This window comes from Leopardus geoffroyi, chromosome B1 (assembly GCF_018350155.1).
Source record: "Leopardus geoffroyi isolate Oge1 chromosome B1, O.geoffroyi_Oge1_pat1.0, whole genome shotgun sequence".
Classification (NCBI taxonomy): Eukaryota; Metazoa; Chordata; class Mammalia; order Carnivora; family Felidae; genus Leopardus; species Leopardus geoffroyi.
The window spans coordinates 44,585,735-44,609,515 of record NC_059327.1 but is presented as its reverse complement, the minus strand read 5'-3'; the positions used below and the strand labels follow the sequence as shown (position 1 = coordinate 44,609,515).

Below are 23,781 nucleotides of genomic sequence, written 5' to 3'. Positions count from 1 at the left end.
CACCGTTACCCCCGCACCACATTGAGCTCAGGATCCTATTTACTAAAACTGGGATAACTCTTTTTTTGTCTTCTGTATGGTGCTGTGGGGACCTCAAAGGCCAAGGCTCCTAGGAAAGCAATTCAAAATAGGGACTGTTTGTTGATGAACGACGTAAAGGTGCTAATCCACGCGTTAAAAGACGTGTTTCATTCACCGGTGCTACAGGAAAGCGCGAGCAGAGGGCTAGAATGGCTGCAACTCGCTGGTACCTGCCCCGAAAAATACACTTGACCTAATGGCAGGGCTGGGGGGGAGGAGGGCGGGGGGGAATCCAGGGCAAATTCCAAAGTCAAAACCTCGGAAAGCTACATGCTCAGTCACTCAGCACCCGCCGCTACTAGCGTCCTCCCGCGCGTTACTCTCCAGGCGCTCCGCACGGTCCCCGCCCTGGAAACCCTAACCAGAGGTCCCAAAGGGCCGGACCAAGCCGAGGGCGCCCCCTGGCGCCCACGCGCGGACACCGAACTCGGGGAGCGCGGGGGCGGGGCTGACGAGCTAAGAAGGCGGGAGTCTTCTCGCGTGAACTAAAGGCGTCATCGAGGCGACGGACCCGGAAGGAAGTAGCGTGTGGAGGGGCGTGGCGGTTTCTACGGTTGCACGGGGGTTCGGACGAGTACGGAGCGCCTGGAGGGACAGCCTGGTACGCGGCCCCCGCCCCTTAGTGTGCGCACTGGGCCTTTTTGCGGCTCCCGGCCCGAGCTGATCAGCCGTTCTCCCGGGCTCGAACCCCAGCAGCCTCTCTCCCTCAGGAGCTAGAAAGCAACCCCTTTCTGTTTCGTCCCTTCCCCCTGAACCCCAGGGCGCTTGGGACGCGCGACCCTCTCTCGGAAGAGGGCAGGGAAGGGGCGCGATTTGGGAGCGGGGAGGAGGGCATCTGCAGAAAGGACACAGCTGCAGATCGGTAGCTGGAGTCCGCTACGGTAAAATAAGCGCCTTGCAGATGTCTGAGCCCTAGCTATGTTAGTCCTGGGAGGCAGAATCCACGCCCTGCACGGGTGGGCCCGGGCACGCCTGTGAACTTTGCTGTCAGTTACCATCGTTTTTCCAGATCCTTCGGTGTTCAGAAAATGAGTCTCTAGATGCCAGCTCTTTCTCATCCTGGTACCTGGACCCAATTGGACCCAGGAGCCCATCTTCCCACCCTTGGGAACCCTCTTTCTTCTCTAACCGTGGGGCTTGGGGACCTGTCGGGTGCAAAGTGCCAGTCAAGTGTATGGGAGGGAGTGTAGAGCCCTCCCCCGTTTAGATCCAGAGGAATAACTGGGAAGGTGGACGAAAAGCCAGAGAATCCCATCGTGGAATTCTGCTCACATGCTGTGTCTGTCGCTCCAGCATCTGGAAGGACTAAATAATGGTTTCTTTTGAAATGGCAGGCAATTAGGACTGGGAGGCTCTGACCAGAATTACATAGCCACAACTGCCTGTCATTTGACATCCTCTGTAATTTGGGCAACATACTGCAGCTGCCTCTCTTCCCTTTTACTAGCGTGAGTGGCTCCCGTGACAGCACATTCGTGTTCACAGGAAGAGAAGGCTGTGTTCTGAACGCTGCCCAATTGGCACTGGTTCTCTCTTGGGGCCCGGCTGTATCTGGAGCCACTGTCTCTCCAGCGAGGTGGGGAATATAATTCCACAGCTAAGGAAGGAGTGGGAATGTTGCCTGAGAACAGGGATGAAGAGAGTTGTAGATCTAGCCTTGTGTTCATACTACAGCAGGCTGGATAGGAGCCCTTGCAGGGAGCCCAGCTTAGTAAGGTGCTCTCTCTGCTTGTCATAGCTTTTCTCCTGCATGTCGGACCACACACATTTTCTTGCATCTTTTTCCCTAGGATAAAGGCTCACTGATGGCTCAGTTGGGAGCAGTTGTGGCTGTGGCTTCCAGTTTCTTTTGTGCGTCTCTTTTCTCAGCTGTGCACAAGATAGAAGAGGGACATATTGGGGTGTATTACAGGTAAGGAAGGGACAGGGAGAAGCTTGCCACTTCCTGTTAAATGACTTTCTTTCCTACTCACTGTCTAGCAGATTCTGTTGAATATCTGTGTACATTGAATAGAGGAATCTTTTAGACTGAGCTGTTGTGTCAGTGACCAGGGGAGGGGGGCATATACACACACGCTTATATACATACATAAATGTAAATATGAAACTTAGTAGTCTCAAGTTGATGCTGTGGACGGTGAATGATAAATGTGTATAGAGGTTTAGAGTTAAAATCCACAGGAAACCAGTGCTTGCAGGTTATCTCTGAAACCTCGTTTTCTCATATCCCCCTCCCGGCATCTTGGTGCCACAAGGTTACCTCCGATGAGCACCAGTTCTTGATGGCAACTTGAGCTCGCCTGATCTGCCAGTTTGTACCCACTCTTTAAAATTAACGTTTCAGGCAAAATGAGAAATCCTGCAGATTGATACATAACCATTCAGGCAAGCGCTAGGATAGTGGTTCTTACAAGAAAGCTCCATTGGGTAGCTGTTTTATTGCTCTTTTTAAAAAATATAATAATGTATTTTTTTTTCCTTCATAATATAAAGCAAAGAAGCACTTACAAATCTTGGGTTGCTTTCCTTTCAGTAACCTCCATGACCAGGTTTTTTGCTTTAAGTCTTTATGAACTCCTTCTTCTATATGCTCAAGATGCCTATTCCTGGATTGCTGATAGCAAGTTCTAAAAGTCTCGTTGGGATCCACTCTCCCCTTTATTTCTCCCCACCTTCTGCTTATGTGTCCCCCAAAAAAGGCTTTTAACTTTGTTACCCTTTACATACAACTTGGTTGTAAAGTAATGCTACCGCCTGAAAAATATTTGTAAATGATTTTTTAAAATTTTTTTAACATTTTTATTTATTTTTGAGAGATGGAGACAGAGTGTGGTGGGGGGTGTGTGGGGCAGGGGCAGAGAGAGAGGGAGACACAGAATCCAAAGCAGGCTCCAGGCTGTGAGCTGTCAGCACAGAACCCGACACGGCTCAAACTCACGAACCGTGACATCATGACCTGAGCCAAAGTCAGATGCTTAACCGACAGAGCCACCCAGGCGCCCCTTGTTTGTAAATGATTTTTAAAGCATTTCTTAAAATTATTCTTTTGATTGTTCATGTCACTGGGATCCAGCATTAGTGCAGTTAATTGATAAATGTGTTACTGGACTTAACTGCCCTCCTGGATTGCCACAAGCTCAACGGATATGACAAAGACAGAGTTCCTCTTACGTTAAGTATTGCCAGGGATTCTGCCGTCTTTATTCCACTTGGCCCATGTGCCTATTTTTCTTGCCACAAAAGCATAAATAATGGTTTTATGTTTTACCATCAGACTTCCTAGAATATTAGGGTCGAGTTGAGAGGAAGGGGTCTGTGGACATGGCTGAGGCACGTGGCACTCTATATGAAACGTTTATGGGGCCGGTGCAAATAGTATTGATGTAATAGATACCTCTTGCTAAACTGCCTCTCTCTTCTTCCTCTGCAGAGGCGGTGCCCTACTGACTTCCACCAGTGGCCCTGGTTTCCATCTCATGCTCCCTTTCATCACATCATATAAGTCTGTGCAGGTATACTTGGCTTATGGGATATGTTTGGACCACTGCAGATTTGGGGTGTTGACAAACGCATGATTGTAATTACTTACCATTAGGTCAGTATAATACCTTTCCAAGGAATCTCATACACACACACACACACACACACACAAACGTACACACAAACACGTACACACACATATATATGTGTATACATACATACGTACACGTGTATGTATGTATATGCACCTATTTATATACACATATGCATATATGCATGTATATGTGTACATATATATATGTATATGTGTATGTACATATATCTAATGGAGAATGAGGCTCCATGAACTATGTACTCTAGAGCTTTATTTGGTTGTTGAAATAGCTGGAGGGGGTCATTGCCTTGGCCCAGCAGCCCCAGCTGGGAATTATTTCTTCACTTCAAGGGAAAACCAAAGAAGAATATGTTCTGAATGTATAGAAGGAAAAGTAGGGTGCGTGTGTCTGTGTGTTTTAAATCACAGGCTACCAAGATAAATAGAAATAAAACATGGTAAATTTGCTGGTTCTTATTTGAAATTCATAGATGTGAACATAATTTGGTGGGGGGGGGGGGGAGGAGTTGGACTCAGTGAAGGGAAATGACATCTAAGTAGAAGTAGGATTAGTTATGACAGATCTAAAAGCCTGGCTAAGTTAGACTAGCCATCTTTGAAGTATGTCCAGCTAAGAGGAATAAGATTTAGAGAATGACTTTAAAACTAACCCAGGAAAATATCCCAGGATACCTCCTCAGCATTCTTCCTGTACATCACTTCTGCTATTTCCTCTGCTCGATGGTTTCTAGAGTGCATTTGTGCACATGACCTCACGAGTCTCACAATAAGGCTGAGAATGGGCTGAGCCAAATAAAGAATCCGCTGTTTCAAGACTGGTAAAGGAAGAGACAGAGATAAACACAGGTCTTAGGACTCCTAATGCAGGGTCTTTTTTACTAAGTCATTACTAAGCTCATCTATATGGTGATTCACTTACAGTGAAGGGGGGGGGGGTGGGTAGGTACCTTTGTTTGGGTGTCACACCCTATAAGTAAGGAGGATTAGGTGAAACATTCATGTTTAACAAGAGCAAAGCTCATCCCAGATAACTTCAAGGACCAGGCCATTTGGGATTCTAAAATGAAGTTACTTTGCTTGTCACTGCCCATTTTACAGCATTTTATGTCTCCTCCATTTCTAGACCACACTGCAGACAGATGAGGTGAAGAACGTGCCTTGCGGGACTAGGTAAGGGCCCTGGGGTAAAGCAGTTACACCTGCAGCAACAGAAGGGCTGTCTGGCTGACTGCAGCAAGAGATAGCAAAAAGGGATGCATTCCTTCTTGGTAGTTTTACCAAGTTCCCCACCTCCTAGCTCCCTAGGCTCCAATTTGACTAGGCGGTGCAGTGCATCGGGGAAAATCATGGGAGGTAGACAGGTTTGGGAGAGCCTGGAATGCTGTGATCAGTTTGGACTTTTTCTGTTACAAATGAAGATCCACTAAAGACCTTCAGCAGGCAAATGACCCGATACAAGAAGATAGGTTTCGCATAACCAGCTATGGAGAATGTTTTAAAGGTAGGGGGAGGGGCGCCTGGGTGGCTCAGTCGGTTAAGCGTCCGGCTTCGACTCAGGTCATGATCTCACAGTTCGTGAGTTCAAGCCCCACATCAAGCTCTGTGCTGACAGCTCAGCGCCTGGAGCCTGCTTCGGATTCTGTGTCTCCCTCTCTCTCTGCTCCTCCTCCGCTTGTGCTCTCCCTGTGTCAAAAATAAATAAACATCTAAAATAATAATAAAAAATAAATAAAAAGGTAGGGGGAGACCTCAGGGTCTGGTGATCCAAACAGAACACTGCTCTAGTGGTCCGCTTGGAAAGTAAAGGAGATCTAAACTGGACAGGGTGACAAACACCACCACAAGGAAACATGGGAGCAAATCCAGAATTAGGGCATCTCACAGGATAATGGGCCTGATCTCATCACAAGGAGGAGCTTTGGGTTGAAAAGGAGACTTAAAAGACATAAACGTGATGGATGGTGAGCCTTGATTAGAACCTGGTTCAAAAATACCAGCTATGAAAGACAGAGAAGGCCTGGATTCGTCAGCTCGGGCTGCTATAACACAGCGCCACAGACTGGGTGGAAGCTGGTGAAGCCTCTCTTCCTCGTTTGCATGTGGTGGCTTTGCTGTGTGCTCACACGGCCTTTCCTCTGTACGTGCAGGGAGAAAGATGTTTGGTGGCTGCCTTTTTTCGTTTACCACTCTAATTGGGTGAGCGCCCCACCCCTAAGCCCTCATAACCTTAATTACCACCTGAAAGGCCATCTCTCAATACAGTCACCTGGGGGTTTTGGAGTTTACACTTAAGGCTTTTTGGAGGGCACACACTTCAGTCCGCAGCAGGATCAAGTGAGGAAATTGGAATAAGGACTAGGTATCAGAGGCTGTTAAGGAATTCTTGCTAATTTTCTTAGGTTTGGGGATGGAGTTAGGACTACAAAGGAGAATGTCATTACTCCTAGGTGAGTGTTGCTTACTAAAGTATGAAGGGGTAAAGAGTATCATGACTGCAACGTTGAAATGTTCAGCATAAAAAAGATCAATCGATAAGGTAAAATGTTAACAGTTGTTAAGTTTAGTGTTCGTGTATGGCCGTTAGTTGTACTATTCTTTTCACCGTTCCTGTATACCCAAAATTGTTTATAAAAACGAATATTTTCAGGGAAAGGGAAGGGCTGAACCAAAGTGAGGGTGGAGACCATGGGAAATGGTGGCCGGAAAATCCCACTGTGACCTTTAAGTTCTGAGAACACCTTGACTTTTCCCTGCAATTGATTGCTTCAGTCAAAAGGCATGGCAGATTCAAAAGATACAGACTATTCTTTTTCTTACCGGTACCCCAAAAGTTTCATTTTTCTCCATCTGGAGATATTTTTAGGAGGTGTGGTTTCTTGGGAGACTGTGTTCTTGCTCCAAACTTGGAAGATTCCTCCTTGGAGATCCCTCCTGCCTTCTGACCTCCCGAGAACTCTTTCCTGCTGAGTCACACTTCTTACGCCATCGCCCTGGGACTGCACTATGTTCCAGAGCCTACTGGTGACTTCTCTGTCCCTTTTTCCTCCAACAGTGGTGGTGTAATGATCTACTTTGACAGAATTGAAGTGGTGAACTTCTTGGTCCCAAATGCAGGTACGTTTTTCCAGTTTCCCTTCTCCACCGGCTTACCCCCCCAACCAGGGTCTGCTGCAGCACCTCAGGCAGTGGGGGGGGGGGGGGGGGGGGGCCTGCCTTTCCTTACCTTGCAATCCCACCCTCCCTCCCAGTGTATGACATAGTGAAGAACTACACTGCTGACTACGACAAGGCCCTCATCTTCAACAAGATCCACCACGAACTGAACCAGTTCTGCAGCGTGCATACGCTTCAGGAGGTCTACATCGAGCTCTTTGGTAAGGAAGCCTCTTCTGGCCATGGCATGCCTTGGCAGCTGTTCCCCCCACCACCGACTTCCAAGCCACCGTAGGGCAGGATGGGTACGGGTGGACAGGAAGTGCAAGCCCAGTGCTCAGGAACCGGTCTGTGCTGATAGCAGCAGAAGGTCAAGAAGGCAGGTGAAGTTTGGGCACACAGATGACAGTGGACTGGAGGCCTCCTGGTCCACATCAGGGCTGGAATGGCAGTCCCTAAAACACCTGCTGTCCCTAAAACACCCTTCTGTAATTAGACAGGGTCAGTTCTCAAGAACCTCAGAGAGTATCCAACCCAGCAGCCTCATTTTCAGATAAGGGTACTGAGTGAGGCCCAAAGAGACAAATGGCAGGGCTGAAGCTAGAACTCTCGCTTCACCTTGCTTCCCACCACACCACGCCGAATGCAGGGAAGCCAGGAAAGGTGAGGAGGACGGCAGGAGTCGCATTTAATTCTGGAAGCGGGACAAGGACCATAGCTACTTAAAGTTCCCAGAGCTTTGTGGTGGTGGGTCTTTTTAACCCTATACCTGTAGGGATGAATAGGAAAATCCTTAAAAGAATCCACGTACTTAAGTGGATACCTTTTGTCCTCTTTAGCCACCAAAATAAACATAGCGTGACTTTAGCAGCAAGGGAGGGAAACAGTTCAGTAATCCTTAAAGCTCTTTCGCAAGAAGCATTCTGGTTCAGCTTGCTGCCGGAAGTGTTCTAGTAGCCGGTGCCGAAAGTAAACGATGGTACAGCTAGTCTTGATATGAGGACTAGACAGTGATTTTCCCAGGAATCTTCCTGAAAAAGGACCGTGCATGAGGACGTTTCAGAGTAGACAGGGGAGGAGCGCCTGGTGCTGGGGGAGACCGCTATCAGAGCCCCCTGCACACGGTGTTCCAGATTTGGGAAATCGTCAGAGTCACTTTCAATTTTTCTGCAGTAGGAAGTGAATCTAAATTCCCTTTAGAGGGTTTGGATTCAGCATGCTTTTACAAAAAATGCAGTAAGTTTGCCTTATTTTTTTCTTTTTTTTTTTTTTTTTTTACCTCAAACTGATTAGCATTTTATAAAATATCATTACTTTTCTCTAGAGCCACTGTTTTAGAACTTGTGCCATTAAATGAACATTTTAAAGCATTTGAAACAACAAAAGGCAAAGGAGTCTAATTTCCATGAAGAGAAAATGAAAATGTGACATCATTTTGCGTTAGAAAACTTCTTACTGTCAAGGCGCCTGGCTGGCTAAGTCAGTGGAGCACGTGACTCTTGATCTCAGGGTCATGGGTTTGGGCCCCACATTGGGGGTAGAGATTACTTAAAAATAAAATCTTCGAGATAAAGTAAAAAGAAAGAAAGAAAACTTACTGTCGTAGAGATAAACTTAGTAGCTTAGTGAAGCTTCTTTTTCAGAGAAGCTCAGAAAATACATTTGCTTTGAAATGTTTTTCTTTTTCTTTTTTTTATTTTTTATTTATTTTTTAACGTTTTATTTATTTTTGAGACAGAGAGAGACACAGCATGAACGGGGGAGGGGCAGAGAGAGAGGGAGACACAGAATCGGAAGCAGGCTCCAGGCTCTGAGCCATCAGCCCAGAGCCCGACGCGGGGCTCAAACTTGTGGACCGCGAGATCGTGACCTGAGCTGAAGTCGGACACTTAACCGACTGAGCCACCCAGGCGCCCCTGTTTTTCTTTTTAAAGTTAAGTCTTGGGGTGCCTGGGTGGCTCAGTCGCTTGCGCATCTGACTTTTGATTTTGGCTCAGCTCATGATCCCAGGGTTGTAGAATCGAGTCCCACGTCAGGCTCCATGCTTAGATTCTTAAGATTCTCTCTGTCTCCCTCTGCCCCTCTCCCTTGCTCATGCTCTCTCTCTTTCTCAAAAAATTAATCAATTGATTAAAAAAATTAAGTCTTGGGAGATCACTGTCTTGCTTAGAATCTATTTGCATCTGTAAAGGAGAAATTCATGTCTCAAATCCCACTCGTTAGGCATGGAGGTTTTCTCCTGGTTCTGTCCTCTCAGGACTCACAGCCCCGACTCAGCTTCGCGGCCTAATTCTCATCACTGCTTACCCTGCTGCGTCCTCTCGCCCACTTTATAAATTTTTTTATGTTTTATTTTTTATATTTGAGAGAGAGACAGAGAGTGAGTAGGGGAGGGGCAGAGAGACAGAGACAGAATCTGAAGCAGGTTCCAGTCTCTGAGCTGTCCGCACAGAGCCCAATGCGGGGCTTGAACTCACAAACCATGAGATCATGACCTGAGCCGAAGTCGGACCCTTAACCGACTGAGCCACCCAGGCACCCCAGTCTGCCCACTTTGTAAAAACATTACCTGGTACTTGCTCAGAAGTTGACCTGATTCAACCTCTTTGTGTAATATAACCTAATCAGCATTTATCTGCAGAACTATAATGTGTAAACAACTTATTGGTATTGCTTTGATAATAAACCACCTTGCAAAATATTTCTTCCAGATTGTCCTAGAAAGTTACTAGCCCAGGACCACAGGTGTCCACTAATAAATGACAATGTTATTATTAACCTAGGGAGGACACAGAACATCTCAAATTTGGTTGATCTATCTAAAATAGAAAATATGAAACGTGATGTTTATCTCCATCTGTCAAATTGTTAAACACATATCAGGTCTGAGGTGCTGCCTTTGGGGCATTTCTCCCTCACGCTGACAGGCTCATGAGAGCATATCCAGTCCATAGAAATGTTAAAATTCCTTGCTGACCGATATGACAGTTGAAGAAAATGCCATTTTAGACCTAAAAATTAAAGCATAGTGACCAAACAGGTTTATTAGTTTGACTGCTAACTCGCTTGAGCACATCACTGAACCTCCATGGGCCTCCATTTGGGCATCTGTTAAAGGCATTTGCTGTTCCTCAGTGGCTCCTCTTTGGGCACAGGTGACCAAGAACGGCTACTTCAAGCAGGTGACAGCTGACAGTAATAAGAGAGGTGATTCAGTTCCGATGTCCCAGGCAGATTTCGAGGTTTCATGGAGTCTTCTCAGGGCCTTGCAGGGTCTCATAGAAGACCTCGGGGGGGGGGGGGGGGGCAGGAAGAGAAGCCTCAGGCCAGAGAGGGCAGCTGTGGCCCCGCACGGTCACAGCCAGAAGGGGCAACCAGTTAGAGCTCTTCCTAAACTTCCCTATGAAACGACTCCCATGTGAATTCTCATAGAGCAATCAGGGCCAAAGCAAACGACACATCAGAGGACTTGGGCTCATTTCCAGAACCGTAAATTTTCATTTTCCCCTTTTGTTATTTGATTAGAGTTCTTAATGGAAATAGTCTTCCCTGGGGCTTTCCTTGACGTCAGAGTCTGTTTTTCTGGTAGAAACTTCTAAAATTACCAGATTTAATGTGCTTGGCTCCCTTCGAAATACCTAACACAGCCACTCCACCTTCCTTCCTCTTGAAAATGGGGGCCTGCCTTTCTGTTTCGCTGCTGTTGTCTAGGAGAAGGCTGCTGCCTGACTCAAGAAATGTGCTAGAATTGTTGTTTGTACTTGTTCTTTTGAAAGCTCAGTTTCCTTTTGGGCAAGGTTGATATTTTCAACAGCCTCAGTGATTTTATCTGGAGGCCACAGGAAAAGGACACTCTCCCATCTAGCTTATGTAGAGGGGCCGCACAGGGATGTCACTTTGAAAGATGGGTGGCGGGGGACGCCTGGCTGGCTTAGTCATTTAAGCATCTGACTTCAGCTCAGGTCACGATCTTCTGGTTCATGAGTTCAAGTTCCATGTCTGGCTCTGTGCTGACAGCTCAGAGCCTGGAGCCTGCTTCAGATTCTGTGTCTCCCTCTCTCTCTGCCCCTCCCCCGCTCGTGCTCTGTCTCTCTCTCAAAAATAAATAAACATTAAAAATTTTTTAAAAACAAGAAAGACGTGCAGGGTATCTTTAGATTTCTGGGCTCTGCCTTGGAAAGACCTTTGGCCTGTCAGGTGCATTCTTGAGCTGGCGTGTTAATTTGTACTCTGCCCTCACACTTTCCTCCACCCTGCCTAAAAAACGTAACAACAACGTTTTCGGTCTTTCTTGATTCCAGATCAGATTGATGAAAATCTCAAGCTGGCTTTGCAACAGGACCTGACCTCCATGGCCCCCGGGCTCGTCATCCAAGTAAGCATGGCCACTGTGGGACACCCCCTGGTAAAGGTATATCCCCCGCTCTTCCAAGGGATGTCCTTCTCATGCAAGCAGATCAAGGGCTAGTGGCAGCTGCTCGGGTCCCTCACCACCCTCACCTTCCCATCAGGTGCTATTTTTATCCTTCCCCAGGCTGTGCGGGTGACAAAGCCCAATATACCCGAGGCGATCCGCAGAAACTACGAGTTGATGTGAGTATTCCCTCTGTCCAACCTGTACCCCCCACTCTGTCCCACACCCCTCACCTCATCCCATCCCAGAGTTAACCGAAGCCGTGCCATGCGTTTCTTCCCCTCCTTGAGTATTCGGCACAGCCCGCTGCACCGTAAGATGGGGCGGGTGTGTCGCAACAGTCACCTGGGCTCCGGAGAAGCCCTTTCAAGCAGCGATGCTTTGAAAAGGGCCAGGGGGCATTGTTTGTGCTTCATGGCTCGTGCCAAAGAAGATGGGAGGGAGAGGCGGTTCAGTGGGCAGGCAGGTGCATTTTACCTAAGTAAATTATGCTTTACTTCTCACAAATGAGTTATTTGGGAGGAGAAAGAGAGCCGTGTTACTGCCTGCAACAGATCTGCTCTTACTTGGGACAGGGAACAGCCTTCCAGGCGAGAGTGAGAAAGCCAGGTTTGCCTCTCCTTAGCAGAAGTTTGGTTCCTCCAGGGGACAGTGAAGGTCCTCGGAAGCGTTTTCTGCAGCCGCCTCATGGCTGCATACTGTTCTTCCCTTCAGGGAAAGCGAGAAGACAAAGCTGCTCATTGCAGCCCAGAAACAGAAGGTGGTGGAGAAGGAAGCTGAGACAGAGCGCAAGAAGGCCCTGATTGGTCTGGATGTGGTTCTGGGATCCCCTCTCAGGGCGGAAGGGCTGGGGAAGGCGGGCAGATGGCGAGGAAGCCTCGGGCGCGGTTAGGTCACACGGTCCTGCAAACCCTGGCCGCGCACAGGAGCGGCACTTGTACTCCCGGAAGCGACGCTGAAATTGTCAGATGGTGGGCAGGGCCGGTGAGCTTTGAGTCTCCCCCTATCTCTGAAATGAAAGGATCCCTTCCTAGTTCATTCTTAATCGATAATAGTAGTAGCTAATACTTCTCAAGCACCTACCATGAGCCGTGCACTTTTCTAAGCACTTACATGTGACTCGTCTCCTCACAAGCACGAAGGGACTAACTAACGTGCCCAGTGTCATATGGCAAGTAAGTGGTGGAAATGGGGTTCACCCGCAGAGACCCTGGCCAGAACCCAGCTCCTAACCTCTGCACTAGATCATCGACGACTACTGACTGCTTCCCGGAGTCAAGTGGCAGGAAGAACCTTTTTAGACACTACCGTATTCCTTAAAATACTCTTTTGGGAGAAATACCCCTGTGACTTAGGAGAGAGGTTGGGACTCATTCCTCGCTTTTGTGGAAGGGCCCAGGTCTCCCGGCTGACTGTCTCGTGCCGATGTCGGGGTACTGCACTCACGGATGCAGGTCACCCTCTGGGGCCCTCCCTCTAAACACATCCGCATCCCCGCATCAGGGACTCTGATCACAGGAAGGGTGGGATTTAGTCTAGCCTGTGAGATATCCATAGTGCTCTAAGCCTTTTCTCAACATTGTCACTACAGAGGCAGAAAAAGTGGCTCAGGTGGCAGAAATCACCTATGGGCAGAAGGTGATGGAGAAGGAGACCGAGAAAAAGATTTCGGAAATTGAAGGTGAGCAAAGCTGAAATGAGTGCCTGAGTTTTCTTCACGCCCCACTGTGTGGCTGGGTGGGGGTGGGGTCGGGAGAGCCCTTTCCTTGGCTCTTTAACCTTTGTTCTAAGATGTCCTGATTTCTTTGGAAAATTCCTTTTTCTCTGTGCTTTGACTCAAGTTTGAGGGAGATTTGGGCCAGGCTGGCATACGTTTTCCACTTCAGAGAGCGTTCATTCATTCAACAAATGTCCATGTAGTGCTGTTAGGTGCTCTCGGGTGAGGAGTAAGAAAAAGGGAAATTGTGTAAATCCCTGCTGTCTGGCAAGGGTCTCAGTGGCAGTGAACTCAGAGGCTAGGCCAGAAGAGCCCCTCCTTGTGCCGTGCCTACCCCCCACAGCTGTGGCTTCTAAGTCTGCTCTCAGTATCCCTATGGTAGACACTGAGGCAGGTCTGAAAAAGACACCTTTTCGGTACCAACAACACTGGAGCCGGAGAAAAGTGTTTTCTTGACTGGCTTTTCTGAATATTATGCACCTTCAGTTCCCTGCCCCTAAGCCCTCAGCTCATCCCCACCACCTGCCCTTTCCTTCACGTGGTGCCTTGTATCAAGCAAATTCTAGGACAAAAATAGGACCTCGAGGCCCAGCTTCGAAATGCCATGTCAACTTGTACTCACCATGGGGCTCTCAGGCTTTGCAGGGGCCCAGTGAGGAGCCAGCTGGGATTTTACAGGCCAGCAGTTCCTTGTTAGGGAGCTCTCTGCAAAACAACGCATTTTTATTTCTTATAAAAACATGTCATCAGGTTCTAAGACCACTTGAGTGGGCCCCATGCAGCCAGCGCCCCTGCCAGACTGCGCGCTCTTTCTGCCCGGGGCCGTGCTGGGGGTGTGCAGTAAGAACCCACCCACAGGCTGACCTTTCTTCCAGGCTTTTTGCTACAGATATTACATGAGGCTGGCCGCATTCCCAAGGCAAGGGAGGAAGCATCAAAAGTTTTGCATCAGCTTGACAGAAAGCTGGTCTCAGCAGATTAAGGAAGTGTTTTGCTTGCATGGTGGAAGTTTAAATAGGTCTTCATCCAAACAGGTGTTAGTCTGGACCATGGCATGGACTTCTCTTGTTGGGAGTTGTGCCAGCTTAACCAGTGTTAACTAGAATCTTTTTGAAATGGTCAGTGGAAATAAGAGAAATGAAGGTGGAGAGGGACCGAGCTGTTTCATGTTCGTGGCATCCAGGTTTAGGGGGAGCCACTTCTGGCTGTCTTTAGAGCCTTCTTTGGGCTCCTCGCGCTCTTGCTGTGCAGCACAAGAGGGGTGAAGTGGCACCCCACCCGTCTTCCCAGACGCAGAGCGACAAGGACTCAGCCTGTGGACACAGGAAGTGTCCCTTGGCAGCACTTTTCCTGAGACTGCCTTCGTAAGTGTCGCTGGGCATAGCAACAGACGTGCTCAGAATTGGTCCCCACTACCCGGAGATGCCTTCAAAGCATTTTTCACCCATGGTTGATTTTCACAACTTGTGAAGTAGGAAAAAATGCCTCTTTCCACCATTTCACGGAACAGGAAACCAAACCACAGAGAGAAAAGAGCAGTCTCCCAAGGTCACAGAGGCAACCAGGGGAACGTCACAGGGCCCAGGGTTCTGGTAACGTCTACACTGCAGTTCACTGCGTTCTTGCCCTCAGATGCTGCCTTTCTGGCCCGGGAGAAGGCAAAGGCTGATGCCGAGTGCTACACCGCTATGAAAATCGCTGAAGCAAACAAGGTAAAGCCCAATGCACCTGGTGACGAGAGGGTATATTCGGCTTTGGGCTGATGTGGTTTGAGGGTTTGTGATGTTGGATGGCCACTGCCACCAAAGCCCCTCCTAGCCAGACGTGCTGGCTGCCGTGCTGTGTGGGCCTGGTGCTCCCCTGTTCCTTAGCCGTGCCTCAATAGAAGCTCAGTTGTCGTGCTAAACCCAGAAACTCCCTAAAACTCCCTTGCAGCTCTGACCTTGGAAATCAGTACCCGTTACTAACAGAACAGTGAGACCAGGAAGGGGTAGGGAAGGCACATTTCTTCGACAAAGACCCTCTCCTTATGAAAAGTGAAGGGTGCCACCCAGAGTTTTCTCGAATCTGCCTCCACATAGCCGCCTTTCCTTTTTTCTTACAGCTGAAGCTGACCCCTGAGTATTTGCAGCTGATGAAGTACAAAGCCATTGCTTCCAACAGCAAGATTTACTTTGGCAAAGACATCCCGAACATGTTCATGGACTCCGCAGGCGGTCTGGGCAAGCAGTTCGAGGGGCTAGCTGACAAGCTGAGTTTCGATGATGACCCCTTGGAAGCAGACCCTGAGGAGAATTGAAATTTTTGTATACGACCTCAAATGACACTTAAAAGAGATCTTTATTTTTGAATGATGAACCAGGATGCTCCTCCCTCCCACATTACCTGCCTTGACTCTCTCCCACATTCGGTGGTGAAAAAAAAGAAGAAATGGATTTAAATAGATCCCCTCCCTGGGAAGGACGGGAAGGGGTTGATGATTTGGGGTTTTATTCAGGTAAGTGGGTCAGATGACTTCTGTTAAGACTGGGAAACCATGGCTTTGACCTTTGCCTTCTAGACACTAATTTTAGCCCTTTGAAGCAGATTTAAGGAGGGACTCAGTCATTACAGAGTGGGAGAAACGTAGGGTGTTGCCTCCAGGTGATCTGATTTCCCTTATTTGGGAAAACGGGGTCCAGTTTTCTCGCCCCTGCCTCCAAGGTGGGAGACACCTGGGGGTGAGGCCCAGCAACTGAGCAAATGTGTGCTTTTGAGTTTGCCAGCAGAGCTCCGGGGGGACAGCTGCAGGGGATGTTGGGCTTTGCTGGCATTTCTCTCGGGGCATCTGTGAGTCACGTTGGAGGCACGCTTTTCTGGAGTCCTCTTAAGGAAGAACCTGAGCTGTTGGCTCTGCAGACCTTTCTATCCACTGCCCTCCTTGCCCCAGGGCTCAAAGAGTGGTGGTTTCCAACTACATTCCAGAGTCAGGCTTTGGGCACCACCACACGCTTCTTTTTAAAACTTTTCACCTGTTCTGTGATTTGGTTTTTTCCTCTCACGTCTGTTCATTGATTCCACTCGGCATCAGGAAGACAGGAGCAAACAACCCAAGTGTCTTAATAGCTGCTGACGTGGGGTCGTCATCTCTCTCAGCCACCGTGGCACCTGCTTGGCAAACTGCGTGTGTTCCTTGAGATCAAGTGTCTTTTCTATTGTGGGGATTCTACCTTGAAGAGCTCCTGTGGGGGAGGAGGACGGTCCCCTGGAAGATCTCCTAGTCATAATGCTTCTAGCTTGTGCTGGCATTAGTCTGACGCAGTGATAAAAAGGGAGCCCATTCTCTAAGTAGCACGTGTTTTTAAATCTAGGGCACTGACAGCCACACAGGGGTCCGACTGAGTGCTAAATCTCCAGAGACAGCGATGGGGGTACATGCCCGAGGCCCTGCCCTGGCCCCTGGGTTGGAAGGGCTGCATCAAAATCTGTTCAAATGTTTGAGTTTGGTTTTAGTTTTGTTTTTGTTTTTCCATTTCTAAGTAGGAAAAATTTGAGTCACTCTGGGAGATTTGGGATGGAGGAGAACAAACATGAAAGAAAGGTTTTCTTCTATCCTGAAACGGGGGGTGGGGTGGCGTTCAGCTTATGTAGCCCACGAGTCGTGCACCAGATTGTTAGGTTGTCTCGAGTTAACTTGCAAACACGTTGGTATTCTCCATGACAAGCTCTGGCTGAGGATTCAGCCTTGTTATTAGCCCCCGCCCCCCCCCACCACCACCAAAGAAACTACCACTGTACCCCCTCAGCGATACTATGAATGATACTTTCTGGCACGGATCCCCACTTCATTTTTGATCCCATGCCCAGACCTGGTTTATCGAACGGCCCCAAAATTCGGGCCAGCTTGCTCCCAAGTAGTACCAGGCTTGTCTAGGGTCCTGGGAACAATCAGCCTGCTTAGGTAGAAACAAAATGTGAACTCCTCTGAAATGCTGCCCTTCTCTGTTCTTATCTCTGGGACTTAGAATTTTCAAACCACTGGTCCTGGTCACACTTTGTGCAAGCAACCACATGTTCGTGGGAATGATGGGTTTTAATGTGCTCACAGGCGCTTGCAGAAGACAGTCAGTCTCCCGAGGCCAACAGGGTAACCGTCATTAAGATATACTCACCCTCCTCCATTTCGGTGCCATTGATCCCTTGTTAGGAGCAACAGGACACATGATATCCAACATCCCCAGTTTTCATATTTGTGAGCTCCCCCTACCCTGAGACTTGCCGCCTCGGCCTCAGAAAACGCTACCTTAACAGAACCCAAGGCAAGGATGTCTCAGCCTCTGAACAGTACGTTTGCTCAGGTTCTTAACTTGAAAGTCTCCCTAATACCAACATTCTGTGATAGTTTGTCCCTTGCACTAGATACACTTTAACCACAACAGAGCCTCAGTAAAGTCTGCTGCACCTGCCCCCCTCACTGCTAATGTTGCTTCCTCTTTAACCACAAAGTATAAATGTTGCAGTAGCCCTCGGTTCAAATTCAACGGTTATCTATAACCTGCCTAAATGGTGAAATCATGGAGGTCAGCGGTTTCCTCAGCATGGGACTAACCAGTCTGTCTGTGTGACTTTGTTTCTTTAACACTCACTAGAAAATCCGATCTTAAAACATTTGAGTTCTAAACATGTAAAATGTGACAGCCTACAGTTTTGTAGGCAGCAAAGTCATGGCTGCTATTTGTAAATGGAACTTCTATCAAAATAAGTAACTGTTTATAAAATTCAGTTTTTGTAGGATTTTCCAAGGAAAAGTCACCTTGGCTGAATGTTTCTCACTAAACTTTACAGAAGTGGTTCATATTCGGTACTGTTTTTAATCACTTTTTTAATATAAGGACAGAATATTTGCAAGGAACCCAAAGTTTGTTAATAACTTTTATAAGACTAAAATAACATAAATCTGAAGGTAACTGTGGTCATATTAAGTTGAAGGAGGAAAAAAATTGACAATTGTAGCACTATATTGATCCAAAAAAAGTTGTTTTATACATGATCTGTTGTAATTTCTATGGGTATGTGTATCTTTCAGCATTGATAACTTTGCCATTTACAGAGAGTGAGTAGTGAAAGTAAGATCACCATATTTACTGACTTCTCTAAGTTTGATTGAAGATAAACCTCCCTCAGTTGAAAATAAACCGGTATCTTGGCTAGTGGCTGCTCTGTGTCCATGAACTTAACCTCTACTTTAGTGCTCAGTAGGATTCTAGCCACGGTTTCTATTGCTTCCTTAGAAAAGAGTTAATAGCCAATCAGTTTGTGTTTGTATTTCCATTTCTGTGTAAGCTGGTAATTGAATAGTCAAACAAACTCTGCTTTCAAAGAGCCCCAACAGTTTAATGACCCCCTTTGTAAATGAGAAATGATTCTTGTTATATTAATAACTCTATAAATTATATGCTGGATTAATTGCCTTAGGTTGATAGCTGGAGGAATTGTTTTAGACAACACTAAAGGTGTGAATTTATATCTGAGTTTTATTTTCAGTCTTGCTAAATAAAACAAGTCTTTATATTTACTTTTTTAAAAAAATTTTTTTTTTTTCAGCGTTTATTTATTTTTGGGACAGAGAGAGACAGAGCATGAACGGGGGAGGGGCAGAGAGAGAGGGAGACACAGAATCGGAAACAGGCTCCAGGCTCTGAGCCATCAGCCCAGAGCCTGACGCGGGGCTCGAACTCACGGACCGCGAGATCGTGACCTGGCTGAAGTTGGATGCTTAACCGACTGCGCCACCCAGGCGCCCCTGTATTTACTTTTTATTTTCTTTAACGTTTATTCATTTTTGAGAGAGACAGAGCACAAGCAGAGGAGGGGAAGAAGAGAGGGAGACACAGAATCCGAGGCAGGCTCCAGGCTCTGAGCTGTCAGCACAGAGCCCGACGCGGGGCTCAAACCCACAAACAGTGAGATCATGACCTGAGCTGAAGTCAGAGGCTTAACTGACTGAGCCACCCAGGTGCCCCTGTATTTACTTCTTTGTTAAAGTGAAATTCAGCAATAGCTAATGTTAGGATAGGTGATATAAAGAAATAAAACTAGTGGGGCACCTGGGTGGCTCAATAGGTTGAGAATCTGAGTCTTGATTTGGGCTCAGGTCATGACCCCAGATTCATGATGGGATCAAGGCCCTTCTGGCTCTGCTGAGCATGGATCCTGCTTAGGATTCATATTTCTCTCTCTCTCTCTCTCTCTCTCTCTTTCTCTCTCTTTCTCTCTCCCTCCCTCCCTCCCTCCCCCCACCCCCTCACTTGTACGTGCTTTCTCTCAAAAGTAAACTTTAAAAAATATATATATACATAAATATATTCAGACGAATACCCCCATCATCAATGTAGAAACCGTAAACAACTAACCTGTAAACTTGGCATGATTCCGGGTAGGTGCTGTAGAGGTTGCTGATTTTAAAGAATCCATAGCGGCTGCACTTCCCCAAAGGGCAGAGATACCTTGAATTGAGCCAAAACTCATTTTGATATCAATTTAGCGAGAAAGTCACAGACTCTACTCCGGAAAGCCGCCCAGCCTAAGGCTGCCAAACAAAATACAGGGTGCTCCGTTCAGTCTGAATTTCACATGAACAACTAATAATTTTTAGTGTAAGGATGTCTCAAACACTGCAAGAGACACACTAAAAAATATATTATTTATATGAAATGCACACTTAACTGGATATCCTATATTTTTATTTGCCAAACTTGGCAACCCTAGCCCAGGCTTTCTGAGTTGTTTTTTTCAATGATGCTCCCAAACTTTTTCTATTGGTTTGAGAGCTGCTACGCAAATACTATGAACTTACAATTGAGTAGGTAAGTTAAGGATGTAGTTACTGGCGTTAGACTGCCATGATTTGGATCCCTGCTCTACCATTTCTTAGGTGTATGGCCTTAAATTCTTTAACCTCTCTGAGCCTCAGTTTCCTCATCTATAAAATGGGGTGAGTGGAGGAAATGAAATAACGCATGTGAAGGGGTTAGCACTGTGCCTACTGTGGGTAAGTGCTCAGAAATAACATTTTCAATCATTTGGAAAAACAGGCCTAGGAAGCATACAACTATAAAGTGGGTACCACTATAAGATTACAGACTGCCCGGCACAGAGAGGGAAAGGGGAACAATATTAGAATGCAGCAAACAGTATTAAGAATACAGCTTCTACAGAAATGGCATATGTAAAAAGTAAGCAGGTTTGGTCCTGTGGAGAACTCCCAGTTCTCTGATTTAAAAAGAGTTGAGGTGGGGCACCTGGGTGGCTCGGTCAGTAGTGAGCATCTGACTCTGGCTCATGTCATGATCTCTTGGTTCGTGCATGTGAGCCCCGCTTTGGTCTCTGCGCTGAGCTGACAGCTCAGAGCCTGGAGCCTGCTTCGGATTCCCGATCTCCCTCTCTCTCTGCCCTTCCCAAGCAAAAGCTCTGTATCTCTCATCAATAAAATAAGACATTAAAAAAAAATTTTAATAAAAAATAAAAAGAGTTGAGGCTAGCAAAGCAAAATGCTAAGACCAAAATGTAAAAAGTAAGAAAATAAAGCCCATGGGTTGACCCCATAAAAGGCATAAGGGGAATTTAGCGACTTCACATTCATAGAAGTTGCATAATGGTTGGCTAGGTATCCTCTAGCTCCCCAGAGACCAGAGAAGAGGAAATTAGTTTGCAGAATGAAGTATTTTTTAAAAGATTCTGCTTGAGATAAGACCAGCTAAAATTTGAAATCCAGAAAAGTAGTTGTGTGCAAATAGGAAATAAATCCAGGGATTAACATGAATAACATTTTCTCTGATGCTTTTCAAAAATTGGGGAGATTCTATGCTGTTTGGAGGGTTTAAATGTCATTCTAATTCTGTATGAAAGATCAAATGATCTCTAAAGGTCCTCCCTACGTCTGTGGTTCTAGAATCTATATTCACATTTCAAAAGCCAAATGTGACAGTATGTTTGCTGAGGGATTGTTGTCATGGTTTCTCTACCTCAAGTCATTTAAACTGGGGCACAGACATTATTTCTCCATTTCTCTTTAGAGCCAAGTAGCCAGGCAACATTAATTTTCTATTATTTTATCTCTTTTTATCCCCGAAAGCATCACAGTATGCGCAGAAGGAAACAGTTTTAAAATCCACGAATGCATTTCCCATAATTCAGGGCCTCAGACTATAGAGGTGAATGTTTTAAACACTTGATGGCCTTTAGGATGAATAAGTATACTAGATTTTTATAAAATTATTTAATCTGTTCCTCTGGGTATTTGGCTTTTTAATCTTTCTCTTCTCCCCTTTATCCTTGCAAACTGTCAGAGCAATGTAAAGACAGTTGCTGGTGATGATGTGATTGTGGACTTCCATTTTTTAAGGATTAGGTGGTAGGGAAGAATGAAAGGTTAAATAAATTACATGGTTGATGTTCCAGAAAGAGGAAGAGAAGAAATTTAAAAAGGAAAACCAGGAGAAAAAAGTGGAATACAATTCATTCAAAAACATAGCTAAGAAGTAAAGAAATTGGAAAATGTGAAATGATGAGACCGGGGTCACCTTGATCTTTTTGCCTTTACTTCCATTTATTTCCGTAGGGTTATAGAAGGTTAGCGATGAAAAGCATCTTAGAAATGAATTCGTAGTAAAGCCTGTCTTACTCATCCTGGTCTCCCCAAAGGTACCTTTACAGAGAAATGCCTCAATAAATGTTGGCTGAACAGATAAGAAGGGTGGGGGAACTCACATGTGTTGAACGTTTTTGCACTCGCTTTGGCAGAGCACTCTACTAAGGGTGTTAACAGGTTATCTTGATTGATCCCCCCTGCAGCTCTGAAGGAGATTGTGACTCCATTTTATAAAAGAAAAACTAAGAACTTCAGTAACTTATCCAAGATGCCGGTTCAACAATGAAACCAAAATTCGGTGTGTCAATCCTGTGCCACCACTACCCAATCTTGGCACCACTATCCGTATTAACTTGAAAGTTCAAATCACTCTCCTGATGCCTTTTTGGGAGCCATGCACACACTCAACAGTGGAGGCCGGGGTGGGGGAGGTTGACCTTAGAATTCAAAGACGACACCTGACCTGTGAAGTTACTCCTACTTGTTATCGTAACAACCTATCACCTGGATTGTACATCCTTTAGCTCTGATGAGGTGTTTATGGTTTTTTAAATGTTTTCCAAATAGCGTGTCACTTTATGTCAGGTTCACCCAATGCTTCCTCTATACATCTCTTCAACATGATCTCCATCACTGTAATCCCTTTTGTTTCACCAGTGACCGCTGCCTAGCCCCAGACCTTTCAACTCCATCTCTCTAGAGCAAAGGTCTATTATATACACACCATGAATAATTATTCTAGTCATTTTTAAAATTTTTATCATTTTGTCAGGAGTAGAAATTATCAAGTCCAGAGCCATTTTGACAACCCTAATTTACAGATACCCCCAGTTACCTGTAAACAGAAACTTCCCCCAAAGTAGTTCTTGATGGCAAGCACCCTCGGTTCTGCTCAAAGTGATTTTCCGGAACACAACATATGAAATTTTATCTCAGTTCCTGGGGCCTGGGGAGATGGTAATAGAAGAAAGAATATTGCCCTTTATTTCCTGAAGATTTGAAGTAAGCCCAGTCACCCCAAGACAACCTGGGGGACGCACTTTGGCCCTTTCTCCAACATAATAGCGTCCCACTCCATCCAGTTGAAACGTTTGAGAATCTCTAAACAGTACAGCCAAAAGCACTTTCCGTAACAGAATTCTCTCTACCTACCCACAGCACCTACTATTTCACCATCTATTAAACTTCGTACTTTACTGTGTTAGCCTTTAAATTGTTTCGCTCCTCGCCATGTTTATGACCTTCACACTGCCCAGAGCTGGACACATAAGGACACTCAAGACTGGACTGAATGTGTGCGGAGCTCATGCTAGGCGGTCCAAGGCCACCTGTGCCCTCTGATAAGGCAGCGCTACCGCAGGTGGTCACCAATCTCTTGAAATAATGGATAGCCCGAACTGGGGCATGCGGTAAGTCAAAACTCTGCACCGGGTTTTGTAAATTACGTACGCTAAAAAAGATCTCAGTAAGGTTTCCTATTGGTTACATACCGAAACCTTACCTTGGAGGTACTGGGTTTTAACGTGGTGTTTAATGTATTCATTAAAATGTCTTACTTTTTCTGCGCCTATTGGTAATTCTTTGAATACATGTGTGGATCGCATCATATTGCTATTTGACAGCACTGGTCACAAGGATGACAAGAATAACCATATAATTGAATCGTGCCGTTTCCTTCAGAAACTGTTTTCTGTCTCTTGAGGGTTCCTCACCAGCCTCATCTGAGACACCAGCAGCCATGTCTCCGGCTCTAGCAGCTTCGAACCCTGGTCCCCGCGCACAGAAATCTTAGCTCACAGCTCTCTCAACGCCAGGGACCGGCAAAAATGTGGGTCTTTTAGAAAGGAACCAGGACCCCGGAACAGGCCGCGTTTTTTGCGTCAGGAAGCTCCCGCGGGGACGGGGACCGTGGCTCAGGCAGGAGGACTGGCAAGGCTTGCCAGGGGGCACCGGAACCACGTCAGGCCGGCCTCCCCACACCCACCCCCCGCCTCCGGAGCTCCGCCTCCAGAGCGGGGCCAGGCGGTCCCCAGTAAGGCCGGGGACGACCTCCCCAAGATGGCCGCCACGGCCGGGTGGGGCCTCCCGCCACACTGCCCCCGTCCCGCCCCCGCGCTGCCCGGTGTCGATTGGGTGAGACGACTCAGTGGTGAGCTGCGATTGGGTCACACCAGACGTGAACTGGGCGGGAC

At 46.7% G+C, this 23,781-nt stretch overlaps 1 protein-coding gene and 2 long non-coding RNA genes across 6 annotated transcripts; 1 reads left to right on the top strand and 2 right to left on the bottom strand.

Annotated features, from left to right (window-relative positions):
• Window positions 1–562: 562 nt before the first annotated feature.
• ERLIN2 (ER lipid raft associated 2) lies at window positions 563–18,514 on the top strand. Of its 3 annotated transcripts, none has more exons than XM_045460724.1 (12): window positions 563–682; window positions 1,872–1,993; window positions 3,512–3,593; window positions 4,800–4,846; window positions 6,729–6,790; window positions 6,925–7,050; window positions 11,131–11,204; window positions 11,364–11,422; window positions 11,958–12,049; window positions 12,835–12,924; window positions 14,593–14,672; window positions 15,065–18,514. In XM_045460724.1, exons 2-12 carry the CDS (start codon window positions 1,887–1,889, stop codon window positions 15,257–15,259), a joined length of 1,014 nt encoding a protein of 337 aa, XP_045316680.1. In that variant the 5' UTR covers window positions 563–682; window positions 1,872–1,886; the 3' UTR covers window positions 15,260–18,514. The 3 variants fall into 3 exon arrangements, with proteins under 3 accessions (XP_045316680.1, XP_045316688.1, XP_045316681.1); XM_045460732.1 differs by having other exon boundaries at window positions 681–962; XM_045460725.1 differs by lacking the exon at window positions 563–682 and adding an exon at window positions 701–1,657.
• Window positions 9,848–12,003, bottom strand: LOC123589122. Its single transcript, XR_006708172.1, has 2 exons — window positions 11,810–12,003; window positions 9,848–10,018 (listed from the first exon to the last, which is right to left on the bottom strand). It is a non-coding gene; the product is annotated as an uncharacterized LOC123589122 (long non-coding RNA).
• On the bottom strand, window positions 12,106–23,656 carry LOC123589113. Of its 2 annotated transcripts, none has more exons than XR_006708170.1 (5): window positions 23,574–23,656; window positions 22,425–22,535; window positions 19,353–19,528; window positions 13,583–13,665; window positions 12,106–12,252 (listed from the first exon to the last, which is right to left on the bottom strand). It is a non-coding gene; the product is annotated as an uncharacterized LOC123589113 (long non-coding RNA). The 2 variants fall into 2 exon arrangements; XR_006708168.1 differs by lacking the exon at window positions 23,574–23,656 and adding an exon at window positions 23,146–23,558.
• Between the last annotated feature and the right edge of the window lie 125 nt (window positions 23,657–23,781).

Bases quoted from the DNA above. Each gene is read 5' to 3' on its own strand.
- ERLIN2 (XM_045460724.1), top strand. From the start codon at position 1,887: ATGGCTCAGTTGGGAGCAGTTGTGGCTGTGGCTTCCAGTTTCTTTTGT. The intron at 7,051-11,130 runs GTAAGGAAGCCT...TCTTGATTCCAG, and splicing joins GGTCTACATCGAGCTCTTTG to ATCAGATTGATGAAAATCTC. The intron at 12,050-12,834 runs GTCTGGATGTGG...TTGTCACTACAG, and splicing joins GCGCAAGAAGGCCCTGATTG to AGGCAGAAAAAGTGGCTCAG.